The sequence below is a fragment of the Podarcis melisellensis genome (genome assembly GCF_964234715.1).
Source record: "Podarcis melisellensis genome assembly, chromosome: 13".
NCBI classification, from domain to species: Eukaryota; Metazoa; Chordata; class Lepidosauria; order Squamata; family Lacertidae; genus Podarcis; species Podarcis melisellensis.
Genome location: NC_138545.1, coordinates 14,603,509 through 14,630,397, shown reverse-complemented (window position 1 = coordinate 14,630,397; position 26,889 = coordinate 14,603,509). Strand labels below are relative to the sequence as shown.

General features: G+C 42.6%; 1 protein-coding gene across 1 annotated transcript; it reads left to right on the top strand.

Moving 5' to 3' along the window:
* The first annotated feature begins 14,727 nt into the window (after positions 1–14,727).
* On the top strand, positions 14,728–19,464 carry LOC309353987 (uncharacterized protein). Its single transcript, XM_081883668.1, has 3 exons — positions 14,728–14,837; positions 17,745–18,855; positions 19,120–19,464. The coding sequence occupies exon 2, from the start codon at positions 17,756–17,758 to the stop codon at positions 18,785–18,787; it is 1,032 nt and encodes a 343-aa protein (XP_081739794.1). The 5' UTR covers positions 14,728–14,837; positions 17,745–17,755; the 3' UTR covers positions 18,788–18,855; positions 19,120–19,464.
* The last annotated feature ends 7,425 nt before the right edge of the window (positions 19,465–26,889 follow it).

Here is a 26,889-nt window from a genome sequence, read left to right as displayed (position 1 = left end):
GCACGTGCGCTTGCGCCGATGGGTGGTTTGCCCTGCCCCCCTACCCTGGGTGCCTGTTCTTCTTTGTTCACCACTGGCTTCCCAAAGGCTTTAGGGATTGGTATCTCTGGTCCGTCCAGCAACCAGAACTCCCTTCATTTGCTCAGTCTCCTCTAAATGTCATGAAACACCTTGCAGGATGAGATCATGATGTGATCCAGAGGCAGAATCCCCATTCCCACCAGATTCTGAACTCATATGCAACATCTTGGGTTTGGAAGGGGCACATGGGTATCTTTGAGAACGCAGATGGGACTGGAAGGGGCCTCTGGGTAGGGGAAGGATTCAGCAACAGAGAAGCCGGAGCTCCCTGGAACATTTCTTTTGTAAATAGTTTATAAAGTATAACTTATATTAGATACATCCATCCCAACCTCCAGATCTCTTTCAGAATGCAGTCCTAGACAAACTGAATGTTTCTTGAATAGCAAGGTGTACGGCTGCATATAGTCACCAGGAGACAATGGCTATCTCAATGCTTTGTGATAATTTATTTCAAGAGGGAGTTTTTCATTGTGTGGAAATATATGTTCTTTTGCCTATCCACTGACTCTGCTGTCAGGCTATTTTAATAGGACCTCTTGAGCTCTAGAGTTATGGCACCAGAAGAGGGAGGGAGGAATAGCCACTTCTTTAGTGTCACACATAATCTTACAAACTTCTGTTATGCCCCTATTTTTATATTCCTGAATCAAAAACACCCAAATGGTGGAGTTTAGTGGCTGATCAGACTACCAGCCCTTCTTGTGCAGAGTGAGGAAGAGACCCAAGAACACAGGATCTATACCTCACTCTAAGGTTTTTATTTAAGCAATAACAGTACAAGTTAAATGAAGTTCCTTTTAATAATACAACAACCATTCTACTAAAACAAACCACGTATTCCAGCAGCTGAGTTTGAATTTAAAAATGACATTCATGCATATTCACGAACACTTTCCTCTGCCAAGCTGTAGCAAGATCCCAAGGTGTTCCAGGGACTCACCCAGTGCTCCTTTGGAGAATTGAATACATGGTAGAGACTGCCGTATCTTTAAGAAATATGATTTATACACATATTTAAACCTTCAGTCTGCATGGAGGGGGTGCAGATCTTACAGCATGGCAATCCCAAGCAGGGATGCTCATCTAGTCTTAACAATCTGCACCTCCTGGACACGTTGCTGTTAGAAGGAACAAATCAGATGCCACAAGAAAATACAAGTAAAGAATTGGGAAATCTCTTCTCTTCCCCCACAGCCCCCATAGATGTGTCCTTCCATCCTCTCCTAGCTCTGAAGCTCAACAGTCTGGCACTATAGTACTATTGCTGTAGTTGCTGTACTGAGGTTGAGGGTAGGCAAGTAAGTTTATCTGCCCCTTCCAGTGCTGTATGGGAGAATGGGTGGTGTTGGTTCATGCACACAAGTTTATCTGTCCCTTCCAGTGCTGTATGGTGACAGGGTGGTGTCAGTTTATGCACACAATGAGATAAACAGCTTCAGATCTGAATTTTGCTCTTCTTTCCAAGATATTCTGAGCTATTAGGCAGTCTCTTCCCAGGACAGCTGAAATAGGAATTAATTAGAACAGCAGTTACCAGCATGGCACTCATGAGTGCCTGGCTGCCCTCGTATGGTGCCCACAAAAGGCCTCAGTAAATATCCCCTCAAAATCCACTGGCTCTGTACAAAGTGTGTAACAAATGTTGGAAATGTAAAGAAAAAGAGGGAACATTTTATCATATGTGGTGGGAGTGTAAAAAGGTGAAATGCTTCTGGGAAATCATATATAATGAATTGAAAAAAAAAGTTGAAATATACATTTGTAAAGAAACCAGAGGCATTTCTGTTAGGCATGGTTGGAAGTGAAATAAATAGAAAAGAACGTAAGCTTTTTTTATATGCGGTAACAGCTGCAAGGACATTATTGGCCCAAAAATGGAAACAAGAAGAGATACCAATGATGGAAGAATGGAGAATGAAATTAATGGACTATGCAGAACTCGACAAATTAACAGGAAAGATCCGAAACTGATGGAACCATAGGTTCACCGAGGACTGGAGTAAATTTGTAGATTATTTGAAAAGTAGATGCGGTGAAGAAATAACGTTTGTTGGTTTGCAAGAGGCTCTGTGAAGAATTAATATTAAAAATATTGTAAAAAGGGGAGTAGGGAGGAGGAAGGTTATCATTATAAGACAATATAAAATTAGGAAATGCGTAAAAAAGAATCAAAACGGAGGATTGTCAGAAGAGCTGAGGGAAGTCCAAAAAAGAATGTATGTGAAAAAATGTGTGTTATGTTCTTAAAATTTGGATTGTAAAATTAATAAAATATTATTAAACAAAACAAAACAAAACAAAAAACAAAATGCACTGTCTCAGCCTCTCCTTTTAATGGGGCTTGAGTATTGAAGGCCCACTCTTTAATATGTTCTGAACAAGGGAGAGGTGCAAAGAGCTTCTCTTTGTGAACAAGCACAGCAGTGATGGATGTCGGTGTTTTAGCCACACTGAGCCTTCAAAAAAGCATTGATTTCCAGCAAAATCTGGATCTTTCATTTCCTAAAGAGCCATTCCCTAAAATCACAAGGCAAACTACTTTTAAAACTGGCCAGCCTGTCAAACACAATTTATATTCCTTAGAAGGGATGGGTGGGTCTCCTATCAAATGGAGAGAGAAATAGATAGAGAAATATGTCTTGACAAGGAGAAGGTGTTTGCTTCGTCTTTAAAGCACCTCACAATTAATTAGTAATCATTTACCTTTGGAATTATATTTGGCACTGGAAGGTATATTGTGTTAAAGCATTGAGACAGTTCTCCAAGACGTCAGCAAATTCTGTTAATTATTTCATTGTCATAAATAATAAAATAAGTAAATAGAGTAAATGAATGATCAATTTGTGAAATCTTCTGATCTAACTGAATACATTGCTTTCTTTTCCTAGAATCAAGCACCATGCCAGAGATAGTCCCTAAGAACAAAGCCCCAGGGGTTGATTTCTGTGGGGTAGATAAATATTACTACATTGTCCGCTCAGACCTGGGCTGCTACATGAGGTCCACCAATTTCCATGAGGGCAAAGACCTTGAAGTGTTTAGCCTGCACAGTTCCTGCACAGGAGGAGATCACTACTTAGCCCATGAGGATGACCTATTCTACATCATCAAAGGAGACAACTATCGCCGTGTCAGCAACATGAATAAAGACTTAGGTGCTGTAGTATACAGCCTCCATCCCAACTGCCGCGGAGGGGACCACTACCTCTCAGCCTTTGGATCCTTCTATATCATTTTCCATAAAAGAGGGGTTTACCGTCGGATCAGTAATATGCATGAAGATACAGATGCAGTTGAATACACACTTGACCCAGCTTGCAAGGATAATCTCTATTACTGGGGCATCAAGAATTACTATTACTTTGTAAAGCCCCATGATGAATGGGGGGTCCAGTACTATAGATGCACCAACTTCCACGAAAATGTGGATGCTGAAACATACTCCTTCCATAGTGATGTTGTGAGCATGCTCCCTGGAGGAATGGCTATTACCCATGGGTCAGCTTATGGTAGATGGGAACCTATCAAGACCATCTCCAATGAGTCCAGCACTCCCATTGTATGGAATAAGAAGATCACCAAGAAAGTGGGATACAACAAGCAGAAGATGAGCAGTGTGGAGCACAACTGGAAGGTTTCCATGACTGCCTCATATCAGTCAGGTGCGCTCACTGAAGCCATTGCCAAGTATCAGTTCTCTCTCACTGCTGAGTATGGTGGGAAGAGGGTCAACACAGAGCAGGAAGACTGGAATGAAGCCACTGAGATCGAAGAAGCTATTAGTGTAACCGTGCAGCCCAATCAGAAGATGTACATATGGCAATACCAGCTGGGTTTGGGCAAGGAAGCGGTCTTGTTCTGCCGTGATATGAAATTTACGAGTGATTCTACTCCACCTACAGATATTCCTTTGCCACCTTCCAATAAGTGAAAAGAAAAGTGTTAGGCCAAAAGGCACCCTCTCTATTGTAAAATATGATTGATTACTATTGATTACTATATTTAGAAAATATAGAGCTCTCCTGAGCTAAGGGGGAAATCGCTGAGCATAGTTGTCAACCTTTCCCTTATTCCGAATAGGATTCCTCGCAAGAAAAGGGAAACGTTGACAGCTATGTCGCTGAGTGGTATATAGAGATGCAAAAGCTAAAGACCAAGTGAGATTAATGATTATTAGACATATTATATACTCTCATATAGACATATACATCTTGATAGGCTACATAGATACACTTGTCCAAGTTTATGAAAAACTCCTTAGGCTACAGCTAGAAAAGCATATCCTAGTTCAGGGGTCAGCAACCTTTTTCAGCCATGGGGTGGTCCACCGTCCCTCAGACCATGTGGTGGGCAGGGCTATATTGGGGGGTGGTGAACGAATTCCTATGCCCCAGAAATAACCCAGAGATGCATTTTAAATAAAAGGACACATTCTATCCTTGTAAAAACACGCTGATTCCCGGACTGTCCGCCGGCCGGATTGAGAAGGCGATTGGGCCAGATCCGGCCCCCGGGCCTTAGTTTGCCTACCCCTGTCCTAGTTTGTGCACAATGCAGGTGACCCAGGCTGAATGACTTCCGGATGAGCTACTATTTATAAGCTATAAATCCCTTTGCTAAATTTGTTCCTTCATTTTGCTTTGTATTTGATGAACTCTGCAACCTGTCCCACTGTTGTTATACAAATCAAATAAATTAAGAATCAATAGTTTTAAAATGTGTTCCGTGCAATTTTCACACTTGTGTACAAAATGATTTTCAACATATATTTTCCAGAAGACACAAATACCTTCTTCCTTTTCCAGAAGATTTGAGGGTTGGCCTAGGAGAGGGGAGGGTCCAGGGCCCTGATCCAGCCCCCCTCAGCAACTTTTTATGTCCCCTTCCCAACCCAAGATCCCACTAATTCGGCAGCAGCAAAACAAATCTAAAGATCAGACACAGTGTTCAGGTGGTCAGTGAGATTTATGCATGTGTCCTGTGTTCACAGGCATGAGAGTGTGAGGTGACCACAGGCACTTTGGGTCACTCACCAATGACATGCTGGTCGTGGGAGGCTGCCTAAGGTGAATGTGCTCTTATTGTTAAAAGCAATAGCTCTTTTAGCCCTGCCCCCTCACTGTCCTAGAGGCACAAGAAGGAACATTTCTCTTTACGCTGGTTGCTATTTGATTACTAGCCCTAATTCAAATGCTGGTTTTGTCTTATGTGGTTCAGAATCTCAGTACCTCAAGGAACTCCTCTTCCCATAAAGACCTACCTGAGCTCTGCAGTGATCCCTTCAAGCCCTTCTCTGTGCGCCCCCTCCAACAGAGGTGCCAAGGGGGCAGCAAAAGAAGAGGCCTTGCCAGTGGTAGCCCCTGGTTGTGTAGTGCTCTCCCTCATCAGGCTTGCCCACCATTGATGCTATTAGCTTTTGAATGCCAGGCAAATACATTTTTCTCCAGGCTTCAGAATCTTTGAATGGATGCAATCTTTATCCATTCCTTTTATTTATTTATTTTAAGAAATAATATCCCACTTTCCACATCATAGGTCTCAGGTTGTCTTTGACAATAAAATGTACCATATACACAATTTAAAACATGACTTTAACTTCCAAAATTTAAAACCTCAACAATTTAACGTATCTCTCTCAGAAAAGAAAAACAACCACCAGCAGTGAGCGACGGCGCAACAGCACTTTCTCAACCTCACGTTGGGCCAGCCCTCAATATAGTGTGACCACCTCAAGGTACACCAGTTACACGAATTTCTACAATTTACCTCAGATTATTTAGTGGGGGACTTTTGTGAGGTAAAAATGATTTAGAGTCCCAGACAGGAGTTGCTCAAACAAACAAGAAAAGTTTTATTAAGCAAAGGAAGTTTATGACACAAAGTGGGTCGGGAAACGAGTTCTTTCAGGTAGAATTTAACTTATTTACTTTAACTATAAGATGTCTCAGGTTTAAACATAACACTTTAGGCACAACCCTTCTTAAACTTCAGTTACTAAACATCAGTTGTTTCACTTCAGGTAGATAAATATTCAGGTTTCCAGAAGAGATGGCAAAATGTTCAAATCAGTTTCTGTCACTTAGATAATACAGTGACCGCTCCCACAACAACTGGGGCTGGGGGCGCCTATTGCGTGGTCACACACAGCCCCCCCCCATCCCAGTGCGTCTCCCGGTAGTAGGGACTGGCTTCGCCCTCCCCAGGCTGGATACCTGGAGGTCTCCGCCTACTTCAGCCAATCGCCCAATCCCACCTGGGGGGGCGTCGCCAGAGGATCAGCCAGGTAGGGGGAGGGACTGCCCACAGAACAGAAGGTGAATCTTACCTTCAAAGCAGTGTCAGTTGGCTCCAGAACTTCTCCCACCCTGCCCTCCCTCAGTTAAGCCTCCTTTTGCAGGTTGACCTCTTCTCTACAGGTACAAAGGTGCTGTTGAAGGACCGGAAAGGAATTTTCCTGCATTGGCAGGTTTTGCCTTTCTTTAGTAAAACGTCACAACTTTGGTGGTTTCAGGCCTTGGGCGGAATCCTTTAGTCTAGCTTCCTAAATGGGGGGCCGGTTTTTATTTCAGCAATAACAGTACAACTTAAAGGAAGTTTCTTTTAATAATCCAACAACCAGTCTACTAAAACAGACCATGTATTCCAGCAACAGACCTTGAATCTAAAAATGACATTAATGCATACTCAAGCAGAATCTCTCTCTGCACAGCTGAAGCAAAATCCCAGGAAGTTCCAGGGGCTGCTTCTTTGTGGACCTGTAGTCTAACTACTTCTTTATAATTATTGAGTGCCAATGATATTCCATGTGTGATATTGAAGTGAGATGGGGCCTTCCCCAGTGGCGGAGGAAGGGGTCGGGCCCCCCGGGTGCCATCTCTGAGGAGGTGTGACAAGAAGGCACACCTCAGGGAGATCGCCCTGCCGCCCCGGGTGCGCACCATCATTGTGCTGCCGCAGACACGTGTGGAGGATCCTCTGTTCGTGGCTGCACTCTCCTCCACCGTCCGTACAGCGCTCGAGCAGTGCCATCGGCAAACCAACCAGTGATGCATGTGTGGCGGCGATCAAGCGCCATACAGTGTACCCTAACCCTCCACCACTGCTGCTGCTGCGAGCGAAGGATCCCACTGACTCTGCTGCAGCTGCGAGCAGAGGATCCCGCCGCCATACATAGGATGCGCATGCATGCATGGTACATAGCGGCGCACACGTGGTACGTAGCGGCACGTGCGCTTGCGCCGATGGGTGGTTTGCCCTGCCCCCCTACCCTGGGTGCCTGTTCTTCTTTGTTCACCACTGGCTTCCCAAAGGCTTTAGGGATTGGTATCTCTGGTCCGTCCAGCAACCAGAACTCCCTTCATTTGCTCAGTCTCCTCTAAATGTCATGAAACACCTTGCAGGATGAGATCATGATGTGATCCAGAGGCAGAATCCCCATTCCCACCAGATTCTGAACTCATATGCAACATCTTGGGTTTGGAAGGGGCACATGGGTATCTTTGAGAACGCAGATGGGACTGGAAGGGGCCTCTGGGTAGGGGAAGGATTCAGCAACAGAGAAGCCGGAGCTCCCTGGAACATTTCTTTTGTAAATAGTTTATAAAGTATAACTTATATTAGATACATCCATCCCAACCTCCAGATCTCTTTCAGAATGCAGTCCTAGACAAACTGAATGTTTCTTGAATAGCAAGGTGTACAGCTGCATATAGTCACCAGGAGACAATGGCTATCTCAATGCTTTGTGATAATTTATTTCAAGAGGGAGTTTTTCATTGTGTGGAAATATATGTTCTTTTGCCTATCCACTGACTCTGCTGTCAGGCTATTTTAATAGGACCTCTTGAGCTCTAGAGTTATGGCACCAGAAGAGGGAGGGAGGAATAGCCACTTCTTTAGTGTCACACATAATCTTACAAACTTCTGTTATGCCCCTATTTTTATATTCCTGAATCAAAAACACCCAAATGGTGGAGTTTAGTGGCTGATCAGACTACCAGCCCTTCTTGTGCAGAGTGAGGAAGAGACCCAAGAACACAGGATCTATACCTCACTGTAAGGTTTTTATTTAAGCATTAACAGTACAAGTTAAATGAAGTTCCTTTTAATAATACAACAACCATTCTACTAAAACAAACCACGTATTCCAGCAGCTGAGTTTCAATTTAAAAATGACATTCATGCATATTCACGAACACTTTCCTCTGCCAAGCTGTAGCAAGATCCCAAGGTGTTCCAGGGACTCACCCAGTGCTCCTTTGGAGAATTGAAGACATGGTAGAGACTGCCGTATCTTTAAGAAATATGATTTATACACATATTTAAACCTTCAGTCTGCATGGAGGGGGTGCAGATCTTACAGCATGGCAATCCCAAGCAGGGATGCTCATCTAGTCTTAACAATCTGCACCTCCTGGACACGTTGCTGTTAGAAGGAACAAATCAGATGCCACAAGAAAATACAAGTAAAGAATTGGGAAATCTCTTCTCTTCCCCCACAGCCCCCATAGATGTGTCCTTCCATCCTCTCCTAGCTCTGAAGCTCAACAGTCTGGCACTATAGTACTATTGCTGTAGTTGCTGTACTGAGGTTGAGGGTAGGCAAGTAAGTTTATCTGCCCCTTCCAGTGCTGTATGGGAGAATGGGTGGTGTCGGTTCATGCACACAAGTTTATCTGTCCCTTCCAGTGCTGTATGGTGACAGGGTGGTGTCAGTTTTTGCACACAATGAGATAAGCAGCTTCAGATCTGAATTTTGCTCTTCTTTCCAAGATATTCTGAGCTATTAGGCAGTCTCTTCCCAGGACAGCTGAAATAGGAATTAATTAGAACAGCAGTTACCAGCATGGCACTCATGAGTGCCTGGCTGCCCTCGTATGGTGCCCACAAAAGGCCTCAGTAAATATCCCCTCAAAATCCACTGGCTCTGTACAAAGTGTGTAACAAATGTTGGAAATGTAAAGAAAAAGAGGCAACATTTTATCATATGTGGTGGGAGTGTAAAAAGGTGAAATGCTTCTGGGAAATCATATATAATGAATTGAAAAAAAAAGTTGAAATATACATTTGTAAAGAAACCAGAGGCATTTCTGTTAGGCATGGTTGGAAGTGAAATAAATAGAAAAGAACGTAAGCTTTTTTTATATGCGGTAACAGCTGCAAGGACATTATTGGCCCAAAAATGGAAACAAGAAGAGATACCAATGATGGAAGAATGGAGAATGAAATTAATGGACTATGCAGAACTCGACAAATTAACAGGAAAGATCCGAAACTGATGGAATCATAGGTTCACCGAGGACTGGAGTAAATTTGTAAATTATTTGAAAAGTAGATGCGGTGAAGAAATAACGTTTGTTGGTTTGCAAGAGGCTCTGTGAAGAATTAATATTAAAAATATTGTAAAAAGGGGAGTAGGGAGGAGGAAGGTTATCATTATAAGACAATATAAAATTAGGAAATGCGTAAAAAAGAATCAAAACGGAGGATTGTCAGAAGAGCTGAGGGAAGACCAAAAAAGAATGTATGTGAAAAAATGTGTGTTATGTTCTTAAAATTTGGATTGTAAAATTAATAAAATATTATTAAACAAAACAAAACAAAACAAAAAACAAAATGCACTGGCTCAGCCTCTCCTTTTAATGGGGCTTCAGTATTGAAGGCCCACTCTTTAATATGTTCTGAACAAGGGAGAGGTGCAAAGAGCTTCTCTTTGTGAACAAGCACAGCAGTGATGGATGTCGGTGTTTTAGCCACACTGAGCCTTCAAAAAAGCATTGATTTCCAGCAAAATCTGGATCTTTCATTTCCTAAACAGCCATTCCATAAAATCACAAGGCAAACTACTTTTAAAACTGGCCAGCCTGTCAAACACAATTTATATTCCTTAGAAGGGATGGGTGGGTCTCCTATCAAATGGAGAGAGAAATAGATAGAGAAATATGTCTTGACAAGGAGAAGGTGTTTGCTTCGTCTTTAAAGCACCTCACAATTAATTAGTAATCATTTACCTTTGGAATTATATTTGGCACTGGAAGGTATATTGTGTTAAAGCATTGAGACAGTTCTCCAAGACGTCAGCAAATTCTGTTAATTATTTCATTGTCATAAATAATAAAATAAGTAAATAGAGTAAATAAATGATCAATTTGTGAAATCTTCTGATCTAACTGAATACATTGCTTTCTTTTCCTAGAATCAAGCACCATGCCAGAGATAGTCCCTAAGAACAAAGCCCCAGGGGTTGATTTCTGTGGGGTAGATAAATATTACTACATTGTCCGCTCAGACCTGGGCTGCTACATGAGGTCCACCAATTTCCATGAGGGCAAAGACCTTGAAGTGTTTAGCCTGCACAGTTCCTGCACGGGAGGAGATCACTACTTAGCCCATGAGGATGACCTATTCTACATCATCAAAGGAGACAACTATCGCCGTGTCACAACATGAATAAAGACTTAGGTGCTGTAGTATACAGCCTCCATCCCAACTGCCGCGGAGGGGACCATTACCTCTCAGCCTTTGGATCCTTCTATATCATTTTCCATAAAAGAGGGGTTTACCGTCGGATCAGTAATATGCATGAAGATACAGATGCAGTTGAATACACACTTCACCCAGCTTGCAAGGATAATCTCTATTTTTGGGGCATCAAGAATTACTATTACTTTGTAAAGCCCCATGATGAATGGGGGGTCCAGTACTATAGATGCACCAACTTCCACGAAAATGTGGATGCTGAAACATACTCCTTCCATAGTGATGTTGTGAACATGCTCCCTGGAGGAATGGCTATTACCCATGGGTCAGCTTATGGTAGATGGGAACCTATCAAGACCATCTCCAATGAGTCCAGCACTCCCATTGTATGGAATAAGAAGATCACCAAGAAAGTGGGATACAACAAGCAGAAGATGAGCAGTGTGGAGCACAACTGGAAGGTTTCCATGACTGCCTCATATCAGTCAGGTGCGCTCACTGAAGCCATTGCCAAGTATCAGTTCTCTCTCACTGCTGAGTATGGTGGGAAGAGGGTCAACACAGAGCAGGAAGACTGGAATGAAGCCACTGAGATCGAAGAAGCTATTAGTGTAACCGTGCAGCCCAATCAGAAGATGTACATATGGCAATACCAGCTGGGTTTGGGCAAGGAAGCGGTCTTGTTCTGCCGTGATATGAAATTTACGAGTGATTCTACTCCACCTACAGATATTCCTTTGCCACCTTCCAATAAGTGAAAAGAAAAGTGTTAGGCCAAAAGGCACCCTCTCTATTATAAAATATGATTGATTACTATTGATTACTATATTTAGAAAATATAGAGCTCTCCTGAGCTAAGGGGGAATTCGCTGAGCATAGCTGTCAACCTTTCCCTTATTCCGAATAGGATTCCTCGCAAGAAAAGGGAAACGTTGACAGCTATGTCGCTGAGTGGTATATAGAGATGCAAAAGCTAAAGACCAAGTGAGATTAATGATTATTAGACATATTATATACTCTCATATAGACATATACATCTTGATAGGCTACCTAGATATACTTGTCCAAGTTTATGAAAAACTCCTTAGGCTACAGCTAGAACAGCATATCCTAGTTCAGAGGTCAGCAACCTTTTTTAGCCTAGGGCCGGTCCACCGTCCTTCAGACCATGTGGTGGGCAGGGCTATATTGGGGGGTGGTGAACGAATTCCTATGCCCCAGAAATAACCCAGAGATGCATTTTAAATAAAAGGACACATTCTATCCTTGTAAAAACACGCTGATTCCCGGACCGTCCGCCGGCCGGATTGAGAAGGCAATAGGGCCAGATCCGGCCCCCGGGCCTTAGTTTGCCTACCCCTGTCCTAGTTTGTGCACAATGCAGGTGACAAAGACTGAATTACTTCCGGGTGAGCTACTATTTATAAGCTATAAATGCCTTTGCTAAATTTGTTCCTTCATTTTGCTTTGTATTTGCTGAACTCTGCAACCTGTCCCACTGTTGTTATACAAATCAAATAAATTAAGAATCAATAGTCTTAAAATGTGTTCCGTGCAATTTTCACACTTGTGTGAAAATGATTTTCAACATATATTTTCCAGAAGACACAAATACCTTCTTCCTTTTCCAGAAGATTTGAGGGTTGGCCTAGGAAAGGGGAGGGTCCAGGGGCCTGATCCAGCACCCCCTCAGCAACTTTTTATGTCCCCTTCCCAACCCAAGATCCCACTAATTCGGCAGCAGCAAAACAAATCTAAAGATCAGACACAGTGTTCAGGTGGTCAGAGAGATTTATGCATGTGTCCTGTGTTCACAGGCATGAGAGTGTGAGATGACCACAGCCACTTTGGGTCACTCACCAATGACATGCTGGTTGTGGGAGGCTGCCTAAGGTGAATGTGCCCTTATAGCTAAAAGCAATAGCTCTTTTAGCCCTGTCCCCTCCCTGTCCTAGAGGCACAAGAAGGAACATTTCTCTTCAACTCTGGTTGCCATTTGATTACTAGCCCTAATTCAAATGCTGGCTTTGACTCATGTGGTTCAAAATCTCAGTACCTCAAATAACAACCTACCTGAGCTCTGCAGTGATCACTGGAAGCCCTTCTCTGTGCCCCCCCTCCAACAGAGGTGCCAAGGGGGGGAAGCAAGAGAAGAGGCCTTGCCAGTGGTAGCCCCTGGTTGTGTAGTGCTCTCCCTCATCAGGCTTGCCCACCGCTGATGTTATTAGCTTTTGAATGCCAGGCAAATACATTTTTCTCCAACTTCTGTTTCTTTGAATGGATGCAATTTTTATCTATTCCATTTATTTATTTATTTATTTATTTATTTATTTATTTATTTATTTATTTCGAGAAATAATATCCCACTTTCCACATCATAGGTCTCAGGTTGTCTTTAACAATGAAATGTACCATATACACAATTTAAAACATCACTTAAACTTCCAAAATTTAAAACCTCAAGAATTTTAAATCTCTCTCTCAGAAAAGAAAAACAACCACCAGCAGTGAGCGACAGCACAACAGCACTTTCTCAACCTCACTTTGGGCCAGCCCTCAATTAAATATAGTGTGACCACCTGAAGGTACACTAGTTACACGAACGTCTACAATTTACCTCAGATTATCTAGTGGGGGACTTGTGTGAGGTAAAACTTAATGATTTAGAGTCTCAGGAAGGAGTTGATCAAACAAACAAGAAAAGTTTTGTTAAACAAAGGAAGTTTATGACACAAAGTGGGTCAGGAAACGAGTTCTTTCAGGTAGAATTTAACTTATATATTTTAACTATAATATGTCTCAGGTTTAAACATAATACTTTAGGCATAACTCTTCTTAAGCTTCAGTTACTAAACATCAGTTGGTTCACTTCAGGTAGATAAATATTCAGGTTTCTAGAGGAGATGGCAAAATGTTCAATTCAGTTTCTGTCACTTAGATAATACAGTGACCGCTCCCCACATCAACTGGGGGGGCGCCTTTTGTGTGGTCGCGCACAGCCCCCCCATCCCAGTGCGTCTCCCGGTAGTAGGGACTGGCTTCGCCCTCCCCAGGCTGGATACCTGGAGGTCTCCGCCTACTTCAGCCAATCGCCCAATCCCACCTGGGGAGGCATTGCCAGAGGATCGGCCAGGTAGGGGGAGGGACCGCCCACAGAACAGAAGGTGAATCTTACCTTCAAAGCAGTGTCAGTTGGCTCCAGAACTTCTCCCACCCTGCCCTCCCTCAGTTAAGCCTCCTTTTGCAGGTTAACCTCTTCTCTACAGGTACGCAGGCGCTGTTGAAGGACCGGAAAGGCATTTTCCTGCATTGGCAGCTTTTGCCTTTCCTTTAGTAAAACATCACAACTTTGGTGGTTTCAGGCCTTGGGCGGAATCCTTTAGTCTAGCTTCCTAAATGGGGGGCCGGTTTTTATTTCAGCAATAACAGTACAAGTTAAATGAAGTTCCTTTTAAAAATCCAGCAATCAGTCTACTAAAACAGACCATGTATTCCAGCAACAGACCTTGAATCTAAAAATGGCATTAATGCATATTCAAACAGAATCTCTCTCTGCACAGCTGAGTAACCTCCTGATTGACCCGGCTGCCTCAGTACATTCTGCCACCTGAGGCAGTCACCTCACCTTGCCTCATGGGTGGACCAGCTCTGTTCCGTCTTTGTGTTCCTCTTTCAGTTGGGGAAGGATAGATTTCCTTATTGCATTGTCAGTAGATGAACACTTTTACTTTTTATGTATTTTAAAATTGCATTTGGTTGATATTTAAGGTGTTTTTCAATTACCGTATTTTTCACTGCATAGGACGCACCCGATCTTAGGATGCACCTTGTTTTAGTGGGGGAGAACAAGGGGGAAAAAAATCTCCCCCTCTCTGCTCAGCACCCCTTCAGCGAAGCGGCAGGAGAAATGAAGCCCCTTCCATTTCTCCTCCCACTTGTCTGAAGGGGCACTGCACAGCTCTCCCTTTCTGCTGAAGCCAGGAGAGTCTTGCTCTCCCGGCTTCACCAAAAGGAATCTGAAGCCTTCGGAGCACAGCACGAGGTCCTGGGAGGGTTGTCTTGTGGTTGTTGTCGCTGTTCATTATCTGAAAAAAAAAATCAATAAAGCATGTACTTTGGTTCCAATGTAAGTGGAGCAGTGTGTAGTTTCTCATTAACCCTTGGCCTCTTCTATCCTATATAAACAGCAACTGTTCACACATTTCCCACATTCTCCAAAAAGAGAAGCAGCTGCCACCTATTACAAACTTTCTGTGTGAATACCGCGGAAACCGGTAAGTCTTGGAGGGCTACTGGGCAGGAGCAGAGAGAGACTACTTTAGATTTTGGGGCACAAGGGAAGGGTTGCTTCTTTGTCGACATGTAGTCTAACTTTATAATTATTGAGTGCCAATGATATTCTCTTTTCCTTCCAGTAGCACCTTAAAGACCAACTAAGTTATTTCTTGGTATGAGCTTTCGTGTGCATGCACACTTCTTCAGATACACACTGTCTGTAACTGGAACTATGGAAGGCACCACATTGAGCTGCATGAAATGGAAGTCCATCAACCTGTGTATCTGAAGAAGTGTGCATGCACACGAAAGCTCATACCAAGAAATAACTTAGTTGGTCTTTAAGGTGCTACTGGAAGGAAATTTGTTTTGTTTTGACTATGGCAGACCAACACGGCTACCTATCTGTAAATGATATTTTCTGTGTGATATAGAAGTTATGTGGGGCTTTCCAAAGGCTTTAGGGATTGGTATCTCTGGTCCCTCCAGCAATCAGAATTTCTTTCTTTACTCACTCTCCACTAAATGTCTTGAAACACCTTGCAGGATGAGATCATGATGTGATCCAGAGGCAGAATTCTCATTTCTACCAGATTCTGAACTCATTTGCAACATCTTGGGTTTGGAAGCGGGGCGTGGGTATCTGGGAGAATGCTCTCCGTTTCCGTGGGTTGGCTCAAAGGAACCAGATGTGACTGGACACATCCTCTGGGTAGAGGAAGGATTCAGCAACAGAGAAGCTGGAGCTTCCTTGCACATTCATTCTGTAAATAGTCTATAAAGTTTATCTTATATTACGAACATCCATCCTGACCTCCAGATCACTTTCAGAATGCAATCCTATACAAACTGAGTGTTGCTAAGTTCTCAAATAGCAATGAGTAGGGCTGCATAAAGTCACCAGAAGACCATGGCTATCTTAATGCTTTGTGATCATGACTTTCATAAAGGAGTTTTTCACACTGTCTGACAGCTGAGTTAATTCCCCCCTCCCCTCACTCCCTACTCCAAGTGCAAATGTTAGTTTATAAATGTGGTAACTCCTGAGGATCTGAATGTATAATATTCAGTGTTTGAGTTAAAAGTTGTCAATCAACTAGTGGGATCATGTGATCGAATTACTATACCCCATGCTTATATATATCTGAACAGTGAGGCTTTTGCTGCATGTGTGGAGGATACATTTTATGGTTCAAAAATATTTTTGATTATGTTTCCTTTTACGGCTTTGGTTTCTTGGGTAAGGGGGTTTAAGAATGTGCTGAGCGTTTTGACAGTGCTTTTTTTAAAAAAAGAAACTATTTTCACCATTGGGAGATGAAATAAAGGACACTTAAAATAAAATAAATTAGGAGTTTTGCATTGTATGAAAAGTATGTTCTTTTGCCTATCACTGACTCTGCTGTCAGGCTATTTTAATAGGACCTCTTGAGCTCGACAGTTATGGCAGAAGAAGTGGGAGAGAGAAATAGCCACTTCTTTAATGCCATGCACAATCTTCTATTATGCCCCTCTTTTTATATTCCTGAATCAAAAACACCCAAAAGGTGGAGTTGAGTGGCTGATCAGACCACCAGCCCTAGTTTGGGGGAGGGGATTGTGCAGAGTGAGAAAGAGACCCAAGAAAATGACATTCATGCACACACACACTCTGTTGAGCTGGAGCAAGATCCCAGGGGGTTCCAGATATTCACCCAGGGGCTGTGCTCCCTTGGAGAATTGAATACATAGTAGGGACTGTTTTAGCTTTAAGAAATATGATTTATACACATATTTAAACCTTCAGTCCACATGGAGAGAGTACAGATCTTACAGCATGGCAATCCCAAGCAGGGATGATCATCTGAAGAACCATGAACAACGTTGGTGTTAGAGGGAACAAATTAGATGCCACAGGAAAATCCGTGGGGGAATAAAGAACTGGGAAATCTCTTCTCTCCCCTCCCCCACCAACCACAATAGATGTGTACTGTCCTCTTCTCCTAGCTCTGAACCTCAATAGTCTGGCACTACAGTACTATTGCATTAACTACCGAGGTTGAAAGTAGGCAAGTAAGTTTATCTGCCCCTTCCAGGATGAATGGGAGAAAGGATGGATTGTGTTGGTTTATGCACACTATGAGGAAAAAAAACAGGTCCAGATCTGAATTTTGTTCCACTTTCCAAGATATTCTGAGGTATTAGGCAGTTTCTTCCCATCACAGCTGAGACAGGAAATTAATTAGAACAGCAGTCACCAACATAGCACTTATGGGTGCCTGAGTGACCTCGTATGGTGCCCACAAAAGATCTCAGTAAATATCCCCCCAAAATCCACTGTCTCAGCCTCTCCTTAAGCTTGACCACATGTAATGGGGCTTGAGTATTGAATGCCCACTCTCTCAGATGTTCTGAACAATGGAGCGGTGCAAAGAGCTTCTCTTTGTGAGCAAGCACAGCAGTGATGGATGTCGGTGTTTTAGCCACACTGAGCCTTCAAAAAAGCATTGATTTTCAGCAAAATCTTGGTCTTTTGTTTCTCAAACAGCCATACCCTAAAGTCACTGGGCAAACTGCTTTTAAAACTGATCAGCCTGTTAAATGCAATATTATATTCCTTAGAAGGGATGGGTGGGTCTCCTATCAAATGAAGAGAGAAATAGATAGAGAAATATGTCTTGACAAGGAGAAGGTGTTTGCTTCGTCTTTAAAGCACCTCACAATTAATTAGTAATCATTTACCTTTGGAATTATATTTGGCACTGGAAGGTATATTGTGTTAAAGCATTGAGACTGTTTTCCAAGACGTCAGCAAATTCTGTTAATTATTTCATCGTCATAAATAATAAAATAAGTAAAAAGAGTAAATAAATGATCAATTTGTGAAATCTTCTGATCTAACTGAATACATTGCTTTCTTTTCCTAGAATCAAGCACCATGCCAGAGATAGTCCCTAAGAACAAAGCCCCAGGGGTTGATTTCTGTGGGGTAGATGAATATTACTACATTGTCCGCTCAGACCTGGGCTGCTACATGAGGTCCACCAATTTCCACAGGGGCAAAGACCTTGAAGTGTTTAGCCTGCACAGTTCCTGCATGGGAGGAGATCACTACTTAGCCCATCAGGACGGCCTATTCTACATCATCAAAGGAGACAACTATCGCCGTGTCAGCAACATGAATAAAGACCTAGATGCTGTAGTATACAGCCTCCATCCCAACTGCCGCGGAGGGGACCATTACCTCTCAGCCTCTAGATACTTCTATATCATTTTTCAGAAAAGAGGTGTTTACCGTATGGTCACTAATATGAATGAAGATAAAGATGCAGTTGAATACACACTTCATCCTGCTTGCAAGGATGGTCTCTATTACTGGGGCGTCAGAAAATACTATTACTTTGTAAAACCTGTTGATGAATGGGGCATCCAGTACTATAAAAGCACCAACTTCCACGAAAATCTGAATGCTGAAACATTTTCCTTCCATAGTGATGTAGTGAATATGCTCCCTGGAGGAATGGCTATTACCTATGGTCCAGCTTATGGTAGATGGGAACCTATCAAGACCATCTCCAATGACTCTAGCACTCCCATTGTATGGAATAAGAAGATCACCAAGAAAGTGGGATACAACAAGCAGAAGATGAGCAGTGTGGAGCACAACTGGAAGATTTCCATGACTGCCACATATCAGTCGGGTGCGCTCACTGAAGCCATTGCCAAGTATCAGTTCTCTCTCACTGCTGAGTATGGTGGGAAGAGGGTCAATACAGAGCAGGAAAACTGGAATGAAGCCACTGAGATCGAAGAAGCTATTAGTGTAACCGTGCAGCCCAATCAGAAGATGTACATATGGCAATACCAGTTGGGTTTGGGCAAGGAAACAGTTTTGTTCTGCCGTGATATGAAATTTACAAGTGATTCTACTCCACCTACAGATATTCCTTTGCCACCTTCCAATAAGTGAAAAGAAAAGTGTTAGGCCAAAAGGCACCCTCTCTATTATAAAATTTGATTGATTACTATGGGCTAATAGTTACAGATAGGTAGCCGTGTTGGTCTGCCATAGTCAAAACAAAAAAAATTCCTTCCAGTAGAACCTTAAAGACCAACTAAGTTAGTTCTTGGTATGAGCTTTCGTGTGCATGCACACTTCTTCAGATACCATTCTTCGTATCTGAAGATTCTTCGTATCTGAAGAAGTGTGCATGCACACGAAAGCTCATACCAAGAACTAACTTAGTTGGTCTTTAAGGTGCTACTGGAAGGAATTTTTTTTGTTTTGACTATGGGCTAATATTTAGACAATATAGCACTTTCAGGAGTTAAGAGGGAGTTAGATGAGTAGTATATATAGATGCATAAACTAAACACAAAGTGAGATTAATGATTACTAGACATATTATATACTCTCATATAGACATACTAATCTCACTAGGCTACAGCTAGAAATGCATATCATAGTTTGTGCACGATGCAGGTGACCCAAGCTGAATGCCTTCTAGGTAAGCTACAATTTCCTGGTCTCCATAAATCCCTTTGCCAAATTTGTTCCTTCATTTTGCTTTGTACCTGCTGAACTTCTAATCCTGTTCCACTGTTGTTGTTCAAATCAAATAAAATGAAGAATCAATGGTTTAAAAATATATGCAATGCGTGTTTCACACTTGTGAAAAAAAATAATTTACAGCATATATAGTTTATAGTTTAGTTTATTATTTCTACCCTGCCCATCTGGCTGGGTTACCCCAGCCACTCTGGGTGGCTCTCAACAGCACATTAAAAACAGAATAAAACTTCAAAAATTAAAAGCTTCCCTAAACAGTGCTGCCTTCAGATGTCTTCTAAAGGATGGATAGTTGTTTATTTCCTTGACATCTGATAGAAGGGCATTCCACAGGGTGGGTGCCATTACCGCGAAGGCCCTCTGCCTCATTCCCTGGAACCTCGCTTCTCACAGTGAGGGAACCGCCAGAAGGCTTTGGCGCTGGACCTCAGTGTCTGAGCTGAACGATGGGGGTTGAGAGGCTCCTTCAGATATACTGGGCCGAGGCTGTTTAGGGCATTAAAGGTTAGCACCAACACTTTGACTTGTGCTTGGAAACATACTGAGAGTCAATGTAGGTCTTTCAAGACCAGTGTTATATAGTCTTGGCAGCCGCTCCCAGACACCAGTTTGGCTGCCACATTCTGGATTAGTTGCAGTTTCCGGGTCACCTTCAAGGAAATAAACAACTATCTGACTTTTCAAAGACATCTGAAGGCAGTCCTGTTTAGGGAAATTTTTAATGTTTGATGCTTTTTGTCCTTTTAATATTCTGTTGGGGGCCACCCAGAGTGGCTGGGGAAACCCAGCCAGATGGGCGGGGTATAAATAAATAATAACACTAACCATTGGCCATGTTGGCTGAGGGAGTTAGTATACACTTAAATCTGGAGGGCCATGTGTTTTAAGCATGCTGCTGGCCTGGCTAAGAAATGTGAGAGTAAGGCTCTCCTTCAGGAAGTTGGCTTGGAGGAGCAAGGATTCAAGTGCTGTGGCCAGAGCAGAGAGAAGGAAACCGCAGAAGCCCAAAGGTTGATCGTGATAAAGGCCTTTTGTCAAAAACCACATCAAACATTTATGCAAATACAAGGAAGAACATAGAAGTGTTTGCACTGTGTTTGAGTTGAAGGCTGGGTTTCTTTGGAAATGGAGCAGAGATTTCTGTAGAAGAAGTTTCAATAAAGCCGGCCAATCATAGGTAATAAAACAGGAGGGCACTTTTGTGTGTGTTTTTAAAAGCCCAGAACCATTGGCTCAGAAAGTACAATCCAATGGCCCTTACATTTGTTGTTGCTGCCCCTATTTTCAGATGTCTCTCCCTAGTAAAACGCTGTTCCCATTGTTACTGTTTGTCATTGGGGGCACTTTCCTGATAGTTGGAGGTGCCAGCATTTAACTCCTTCTTAAGCCTATTCAGAAAATTCACCTCCTGTACATCCACTCAGAAGAAAGATCCATGAAGTTCAATGGTACATACCCCTTGTCCGCGATAGCAGGCTAATTTTTTCAGTGGCTAATGGATGCTTCTTGACCACGCCTTTTTTTCCTAGGGAAGGTTGGGCAGTCTGTGGCCCTCCAAGTTTTGTTTTTGGACTCCAGCTCCCATCAGCCCCAGCAAGCATAGCCAAAGATGATGGGATTTCTAGTCCAGCAACACTTGGAGGGCCACAGGTTCCTCATCACTGCTCAAATGCACACGCATGTGAAATATTCTTCAAGCGCACAAAGGCACCGCCATATTTTACACACTGCAGCTTCCAGGATACATTTAAAGCCACCTAGAACATAGTACAATTTCAATTTTTCTACTATATCTTTGGCCCAAAATTTTGTAGCATAAAAAGTAGAAGGCTTCCTTCAGCAAGGCATAACCCCATTTTCACCTGAGAAAGTCGATCTCCTGGCTATTTGCTCGCCTCTTGCCATTAAGGCTCTTAACTTGGAGGCATTAGAGTTTCAGTGTGAGGTGTTGGATACAGGATCAGACTTAGATGTGGAAATGCCAACTCAAATATCCTATGCCCTAAAATACAAATAAACAAGCCTCACCACCACCACTGCTTCCATAATACTGGAAGCCCAGATCACCCAGTGAAGCCAGATGGTAGGAAATTCAGGACAGGCAAAAGCAAGCACTCTCTCACAGAGCACAGACTGAAACTCTGGAATTTGCAGCCACTAACTTGGACACCTTTAAAAGGAGATGGGGCAAATTCAGGGAGAATAAGGCTGGTTGAGTGCTATGGTTAGCAGGATGCATGACTACACTGGCCTTTCAACCAACCCAGCATGGGTCTTTTGTGCTTCTTAGGATACTAACAATGGTTGATTCCAGTTCCACATTTCAGAGTTAAAGTTAATTGTGGCAAGTCAGCTGTTATCTATCTCACAAGCTTCTGGTATCTGTAGTGGGTGGTTGGGGAATGTTTGAGATGAAGTGGCTACTCAAAGAGTCTCTTGACCTAGGAATGAAGGTTCAAAAGTAAGGATTTCTTCATTCCAAACTGAGCCAGGGCACAGCTGTGTTGGAAGAGATCCATTTTTGTAGGAAGAAAGGAGTCACGGGGCCACTCAGAGGGAGATTGGGCAAGCCCTAGAATATAAAAATGACCTATCTAAGCCAAAGTGACCAGAGGAGAAAGGCAGTTCCTGTCCAGCAGACTGGTCTTCTTATCGTCACACCTGCATTATTATATTTTATTCTGAGGGTAAGTAGGAAATCATTATATTCTATCTTGTGCTGTGATATTTGCTTCCATGTATTCATCTTTAATGGAGAGAACCCGGCGGAGGATGGAAACCTTCTCTCCTCTTGTGCCCTTTTATAGCAACATAATTTTCAGAAATCAGCAATACCCCCATTCGTTCTACCTGCACCTCTCCCTGCTTTCCCTGCTTGTGCATCTATGTGCAATGGGGACTTTGAGACCATACAGTCAGGTGTGCCATTTTTAGTTGAAACTTGTTGTGGAGATAAGGTAATGGAGATACAGTAGTACCTCGGGTAACATACGCTTCAGGTTACACATGCTTCAGGTTACAGACTCCGCTAACCCAGAAATAGTACCTCGGGTTAAGAACTGTGCTTCAGGATGAGAACAGAAATCGTGCTCCGACAGTGCAGCAGGAGGCCCCATTAGCTAAAGTGGTAGCTCAGTTAAGAACAGTTTCAGGTTAAGAACGGACCTCCAGAACGAATTAAGTACTTAACCCAAGGTACCACTGTATTTACCACATGTGGTGGACATGCAGGAAAATCAGAGAGTTTTGGAATCTTATTTATGATGAGCTGGAAAAGATCTTTAAGTTAACATTCTTAAAAAAGCCAGAGGCCTTCCTACCGGGTATTTTAGATAAAGGCATTCCAACAAATTTAAGAGAAATCTTTCTATACGCCACAGCTGCAGCCCGAACACTGGTTGCAATGAACTGGAAGGGGCAGGGGGAGTTCCAACTTTATCAGATTGGCAAGGCAAATTACAGGAATATGCAGAAATGGCGCAATTGACCAACAGACTGAGAGGCAATACAAGACAATCATTTATTTAAAAATGGGATATGTATCAGAGTTATTTACAGAAATAAAATAGTGGTATAATATCTTTGGCAGCATTTGAACGACCCTTGTTTAAAGTAATTGTTAAGAAATAAGTTAATGAGTACAAACTGTTGTAAGAAGGTATTAAAAAATACAGAAAGAGTAAGGTTATAACGTTAAGTACATTCAATACTAAAAAGAAAGTTTACGTTGGGAAATGATAGGAAGTCTATTTTATGTTAGTAAAAAGATAGGGAAAAAGTGATTGCATAAATTTAAACTAAGTTAAATTTTTGTGAATCCAAAGAAGAGTATTAGTACATGGTTGTTTTCATTTTTGCTGAATTAAGAGTGTGTATAGTATGTATATTATGTACGTTACTTATGAATTTCAATAAAGTTATGTTAAAAAAAAAGAAAAAAGAAAAAAGAGAGAAACTTGTTGCGACAGATCTGGGGGTCTTTTCCTCATTGGAAGGTCATGTTTTTAAAACACCCCAAAAAAGAACCAGGATAGACAGTCAGCAAATAGGATGAACCTCCTCCTGTGCCTTAGTCTCTCCAGGTGCCTGGAGGTGTCAAACCCAAATTTAGACTGGACCTCTCCTTTCAGGCCACATATAGAAAACACTTGAAGACAGGAGCTTTAGAAGTGAAGCAAGCAAGCTATTGTTAAGTTGGCTGAAAAATCTTCCTTTTCTCCAAAGTATTCCCACATTAATCTGTTTTATATTTGCAGTTTTTTAAAAAAAAATATGCTGGTGGGAGGGCAGTTTAGTTTTAGTTATGACCACTTTTATGTTTTATATTTCATTTCTGTACAGTGGGATCTTGGTTCCCAAACTTAATTCGTTCTGGGAAGTCTGTTCCAAAACCAAAGCGTTCTAAAATCAAGGCGTGCTTTCCCACAGAAAGTAATGGAAAATGGATTCATCCGTTCCAGACTTTTAAAAACAACCCCTAAAATAGCAATTTAACATGAATTTTACTATCTAATGAGACCATTGATCCATAAAATGAAAGCAATAATCAATGTACTGAACTATAAAATAAACAAGACGGTATTGTAGATGATAAAAATTAAAATTATTTTGTTTTCTTATGTGCACTGATGATAGTCATTGTTTGGATGGGGGGCTTTTATCCATTTCTGAAGTCAAACAATCAATCAATCAGTAGCTGAACTGGGTTCCATGCAGTCACAAAAACAAGTAGCAAAAATAAAGCCCCAAGCCACAGTCACAAGTCAGTCCCATAAAAGGAAGAACAAGTCAAAAAAAGAAAAAGCCACACAAACAAAAACGCAAAAAATTGCAAAAACAAAAGCTCAACAGGAAGCCTCTGATTAGCAGCAGGGAACTCGATTTACAAATGGAACACAATGAACAGCAATTGGAACATGTTTTGTTTCCAAGGCAAAGTTTGCAGCACCAAGGCAAAGTTTGCAGCTCCAAGTTGTTCATAAACTATGCTGCTCTAAAACCAAGGTACCACTGTACACCACTTAAAGGTAAAGGGTAAAGGGACCCCTGACCATTAGGTCCAGTCACGGACAACTCTGGGGTTGCAGTGCTCATCTCGCTTTATTGGCCGAGGGAGCCGGCATACAGCTTCCGGGTCACGTGGCCAGCATGACTAAGCCGCTTCTGGCAAACCAGAGCAGTGCACGGCAACGCCGTTTACCTTCCCGCCAGAGCAGTACCTATTTATCTACTTGCACTTCGTGCTTTCAAACTGCTAGGTTGGCAGGAGCAGGGACCGAGCTCACACTGTCGCGGGGATTCGAACCGCTGACCTTCTGATCGGCAAGCCCTAGGCTATGTGGTTTAACCCACAGTGCCACCAGTGTCCTTGTACACCACTTAGGTACTCCTTAAATGTAGAGCAGTTCATACATTATTAAATAAGGAAATAAACCCTACTTAATGACCTATTTCAGTGTTGGGAACATTCAACATATTGAACCACCAGCACCCCACCTTGATACACATCATCATCATTTATTATTATACCCCACCCATCAGAATTAAAAACAGAATAAAAAATCATACATTAAAAACTTCCCTAAAGAGGGCTGCCTTCAGACGTCTTCTAAAAGTCAGATAGTTGTTTATTTCCTTGACACCTGATGGGAGGGCGTTCCACAGGGCGGGCGCCACTACCAAGAAAGCCCTCTGCCTGGTTCCCTGTAACCTCACTTCTCACAGTGAGGGAACTGCCATAAGGCCCTCGGAGCTGGACCTCAGCGTCCAGGCTGAATGATGGGGGGAGATGCTCTTTCAGGTATACTGGGCCGAGGCTGTTTAGGGCTTTAAAGGTCCCTAAGAACTATCTGGCACTTTAACATTTCCCTTTTTATGCCTCCTCTCTGTAGTTTGCAAGACCCCAGCATGCTGGTCTCCAAGATCTCCTGCTCATTACTGGCTATCCTTCTTGGGTTTCTGATGGTACAGTCATGTGAAGGACAGTCCCGAGAAGATTTTGAGTGGAAGCACACTGATTATCCAAAAAGCTACTCAACTTCCCACCCTGACACCTACTGCAAGCGGATGATGCTTCAGAAAAGGTTGACTCAATATGTTTGCAAGGACGTAAATACCTTCATCAATGACCGCCCTGTAAATGTGGTACAAGTGTGCAGAGGCAGAGGGATTCCCCATGGTAGTGACACCGATAGCATAGACTCCTTCGATATGGTCATCTGCAGATACACAGGTGGTCCGGCTCCTTATGACTGCAGGTACAGCGGCACACCTGCACACTTGCGCATTCGTGTGACCTGCACCGGCATTTACCCAACACACTATGTGACTCAAATGCGCTAGGCAATGTGTGATAAAACTCACTCTCTGTTTACAGAAGCCAGAAGTCTGAGGATGAGTTGGCTACAATTTTATTTTCTGTCATGCTTTCTCCTCAATAGATCTCTGCAACATGCCCACAATATAAGCTTTTACTGCTTTAATAGTTACTCACTTTCCCAGGGAATCCTGGCAACGTAGATCTTCAAAGAGCAGCTGTGGGAAATACCTTTGCATGACGTTTCTTTACCCCTGTTCTATTATACCATGGGTAGGCAAACTAAGGCCCAGGGGCCGGATCCAGCCCAATCGCCTTCTAAATCCAGCCTGCAGACGGTCTGGGAATCAGCGTGTTTTTACATGAGGAGAATGTGTGCTTTTATTTAAAATGCATCTCTGGGTTATTTATGGGGCATAAGAATTTGTTCATCCCCCCAAAATATATAGTCCAGCCCCCCACAAGGTCTGAGGGACAGTGAACCGGCTCCCTGCCGAAAATTTCCAAGTTTCTCACCTTCTCAGTTCTCCCTTTCCTAACCAGATATAATGAATACACACACACACACACACACACACACACATACACACAAATAAAATAAAAATCTGAACCTCCTTTAACCTGGAGAGGCATTGCCCGTGGCCCCAGCCTCAACCCTGAAAGTGACAATTCAAGAGACTTTGAAAAATGCCGAGCTGTTGCTGAACTAATTAAAGCAGCATAAAGATATTTATGGTTGGGTTTATGGTCCACACATTGAGCAAATCTGGTGCTGCCTGGTTGAGACCTGGGACGCCAAATCCCCATTCAGCCATGAAGCTCACCTTGAGACAGTCACTATCTCTCAGTCTAACCCACAGAAACCCACATCTGAAATTAGATGGGGTGGGGAGATTGATTGACTAAGATGAGCTTCATACCAGAGACTGGTTTATGCATCCGTTTCTAGAGAAGGGAGAGGGGGTGTTGTGTGGTGGTTAGTTTAGAGGGTCAGATAAGGATTGTGAAGACTTCGAATAATCACAGACATCCTCAGATGAGCTTTACACAGAATTGTTCTGAAAATATAAAGGAGGATGAGGGAACAACCAATGTCACCTTGGGCTCCCTGGAGGAAAACAGGCGATATAAATGCAATAAATAAATTAAATAAATGTGGGGTGGATATGGATGAAGCCAGCCTCCC